General features: G+C 65.3%; 1 protein-coding gene across 1 annotated transcript; it reads left to right on the forward strand.

Annotated features, from left to right (window-relative positions):
• Window positions 1-6: 6 nt before the first annotated feature.
• Window positions 7-2663, forward strand: CRELD1 (cysteine rich with EGF like domains 1; the record flags this gene model as incomplete). Its single annotated transcript, XM_083869232.1, has 10 exons — window positions 7-189; window positions 656-738; window positions 817-927; window positions 1006-1097; window positions 1201-1377; window positions 1466-1561; window positions 1651-1734; window positions 1847-1942; window positions 2026-2169; window positions 2280-2663. 10 exons carry the CDS (start codon window positions 7-9, stop codon window positions 2498-2500), a joined length of 1287 nt encoding a protein of 428 aa, XP_083725358.1. The 3' UTR covers window positions 2501-2663.
• Between the last annotated feature and the right edge of the window lie 584 nt (window positions 2664-3247).

The following is a 3247-nucleotide window of genomic DNA, read 5'->3' on the forward strand; positions in this document are numbered from 1 at the left end:
CGGACGATGGGGCCGCTGCCGCTGCTGCCGCGCTCGCCCCGGCGCCGGGGGCCCGGCCTGGGGGGGGCCCTGCTGGGGGCCGCCCTCCTCGGGGGGGTCCTGCTGGCGGCTCACGCCGACCCTGACCCCCACCGAGACGGGGCCGAGCCGTGCCGAGCCTGCCGCGGCCTCGCCGACAGCTTCATCAGGGTGCGGGGCGGGGGGACACGGGCGTGATGGAGCCGCGGCGCGGGGACACAGGGGGGTGATGGCACCGAGGGGTGTGGGGTGACACGGCCGCTGCACGGGGAGAAGCTGGGGCCCGGAGACTGTGACAGGAGGGGCCCATGGAGGCAGACATGGGAGACACGGCCTGGAGGTGACAGGTCCAGGGGTCATGAAGAGGGTCCTGGGTGGGGTGATGTGGTTGGGGGGCCCAGAGGCATCACAGGCCGGAGGAGTAAGGGTGGTGACAGGGCCCGGTAGAGGGGTGGCTTGGGCCAGAGAGTGGTGAAGTGGAGGCATCCCTACAGCATTCCCAGGGGCACAATGACTGGGCTCTGAGGAGGGGAGAGGGTGGCAGGTCCCTGGAGGTGATGTGTCTCGTGGAACCCTACGGGTAAAGGGGTTACTGGGAGGATCCCATGCCTGCACTGCCACTCCTCCATGCACTCAGGGCCTGGAGCGGACAGAGCATGAGGGCTTTGGAGGGGGTAACACAGCCTGGGAGGAGGAGAAGCTGTCCAAGTACCAGCACAGGTAAGTGACTCCAGTGAAGTGCTGGGGGAGCTCAGCTGCTCCAGAAGTCATATCCCGCACTGGCCCATGTCACCGCAGTGAGACTCGTCTGCTGGAGGTGCTGGAGAGTGTTTGTGCCCCCTCAGACTTCGCCTGCCACCAACTGCTGGAGCGGAGCGAGGAGCACGTGGAGCAGTGGTGGTTCCATGAGTGAGTCTGGGGACAGGGGGATGGCAGAGTGCACAGAGGGATGGCAGGGTGCTGAGTGCTGTATCTCCCCCTCCCCAGGCGCCAGCAGCACCCTGACTTTTTCCAATGGCTGTGTGTGGACAGGCTGACGCTTTGCTGCCCGCCCGGCACCTACGGCCCGGACTGCCGGTGTGAGTAACTGTGGGGTGAGCGGGGTGCTGGCAGGGCTGGAGGGGCCCCCCTGGCTGCTGCCTCCCGCCCCGGCTGCCAGCCGGCTGGTCTCTCCCCGTGCAGCCTGTGCCGGCGGGCCCCGGCAGCCCTGCAGCGGCAACGGGCGATGCGATGGCGATGGCACACGCCGCGGCACCGGCCTCTGCGTCTGCAGCCCGGGCTACGGGGGCCCCTTCTGTGCCGAGTGCGGGGACGGCTACTACGAGGCCTCGCGGAACAAGAGCCACCTCGTGTGTGCTGGTAGGTGGGAGTTCTGCCAGTGCTGCCCAGGCACCGGGTACAGGCAGCTCCTCCCTGCCTGTGTCCACATTGCCCTCCCTGCCTGCAGAGTGCTACCAGGCGTGTGGGCGCTGCACAGGGCCCGAAGACTCCAGCTGCCTTCGCTGCAAGAGGGGCTGGGTGCTGCATGAGCACCGCTGCATTGGTGAGTGAAGGCCAGGGATGAGCTCAGGGCCGTGGGGGCTGCGTCCCTGGGGCTGAGGCTCAACAGGGCTGTCCCCATCTTTTCTGCAGACATAGATGAGTGTGGCACAGAGATGGCGCATTGCCGAGCCAACCAGTACTGCGTCAACACAGAGGGCTCCTACGAGTGCCGAGGTCAGGAGGAGGTCGGGGTTTTCATGCAGGTGGCTCTTCCCTGCTTGGGGCCAACCCTGGCTGGACTGGGAAGGAGCTCCAGCAGCAACTCTGGCTCCTTTCCCTGAGGCAGACTGCTCTACGGCTTGCATCGGCTGTATGGGTGCTGGGCCGGCTCGCTGCAAGAAATGCAACAAGGGCTACTGGCGGGATGGAGCCAAGTGCCTGGGTGAGTGCCTCCCATGGACTGGGGGGCCATACTGTCCCCTCTTCACTGCCCAAGCCCTTCCTGAGCCCTGCCTTCCCCCCTAGATGTGGATGAGTGCGCCAGTGCCCAGGAGCCAGTGTGCACAGGGGTGCAGGAGGTGTGTGAGAACACAGAAGGCAGTTACCGCTGTGTCTGTGCCCAAGGCCACATCCGCCGGGACGGGCAGTGCGTCGAGGACAAACCCCCTGGTATGGTCTAATGCAATGCAGGGGGATGTGGGCATTGGGCAGGGGGTGTGGGACACAGTGGGGGGCTCTCGCTGGTCAGCTGTGCCCTCCCACAAGTGTTGTCCATGCAGATGCCCCAGAGAAGGGCTTCTTTGATGACGTGACTGATGACGAGGTGGTGGTGCTGCAGCAGATGTTCTTTGGTGTGATGATCTGTGCCCTCGCCACGCTGGCTGCCAAGGGTGACATGGTCTTCACTGCCATCTTCATCGGTGCTGTGGCCGCCATGGCCGGCTACTGGCTCTCTGACCGCAGTGACCGTGTCCTCGATGGCTTCATGAAGGGCAGATAGCTCTGGAGCTGCTGGGCTCAAGCAGAGGGGCAGACTCAGCTTGGGGTGCAGGGCCTTCCCCAGGCAGGGTTGCCTGCCAAGGCTGCTGCATCCTGCACATGATGCTGTGCCCTGCATGCCTCCCCCAGCCCCCCCTTAGCGTAGGGTCTTGTTTTCCCTGTCCCTGCAGAATGAGCCAGGAGTACCTGTTCCTGGGGGCTCCCACATAGCCCCCTCTGGCTGGAGGGGTGATGCCAGGCAGTGCAGCATCGTGTGGGGGGCACAGCATGCTGCCCCCAGCTCCTCGTGCTCTGGAGGAGAGGCCTGGCATTGTGACAGGTGAGGGGGTGAAGGGGCAGGTGAGGGAGGGAACCTGCTATCTGCCCCCAGGCTGGGGCTCCTGGCCCTGTAGGACTCCCCTCCCATGAGGTCATTCCCTGTGGGAGACTGGGGAGCTGGGTCCCCCCATGCCCTGAGCTGTGTGGCTGGGAGAGTTGTCCCCCCATCCCTGGGAAGAGCCCATCTCCCTTCCCAGGCTGGGGGCCCTGGGCCCCTCACCACTGGCAGAGTGCTGTGCTGGTGAGGGGGCCCTGCTGGATGCATGAGTGTGACCGTTGCATTTGTCCGTGGTCTGTCCGTCGGGGTGTGCCCATCTGTCCGTGTGTCCATATCTCAGGAAATAAAGCTCTGCACACCCAGCTTGGCTGCTCAGGGTGGAATTGGTGGGGATTGGGGTGCTGCTGCCCACCACGGCTTTCACATGCCAAC

Source organism: Zosterops lateralis (assembly GCF_965231275.1).
Source record: "Zosterops lateralis genome assembly, chromosome: 11".
Lineage (NCBI taxonomy): Eukaryota > Metazoa > Chordata > Aves > Passeriformes > Zosteropidae > Zosterops > Zosterops lateralis.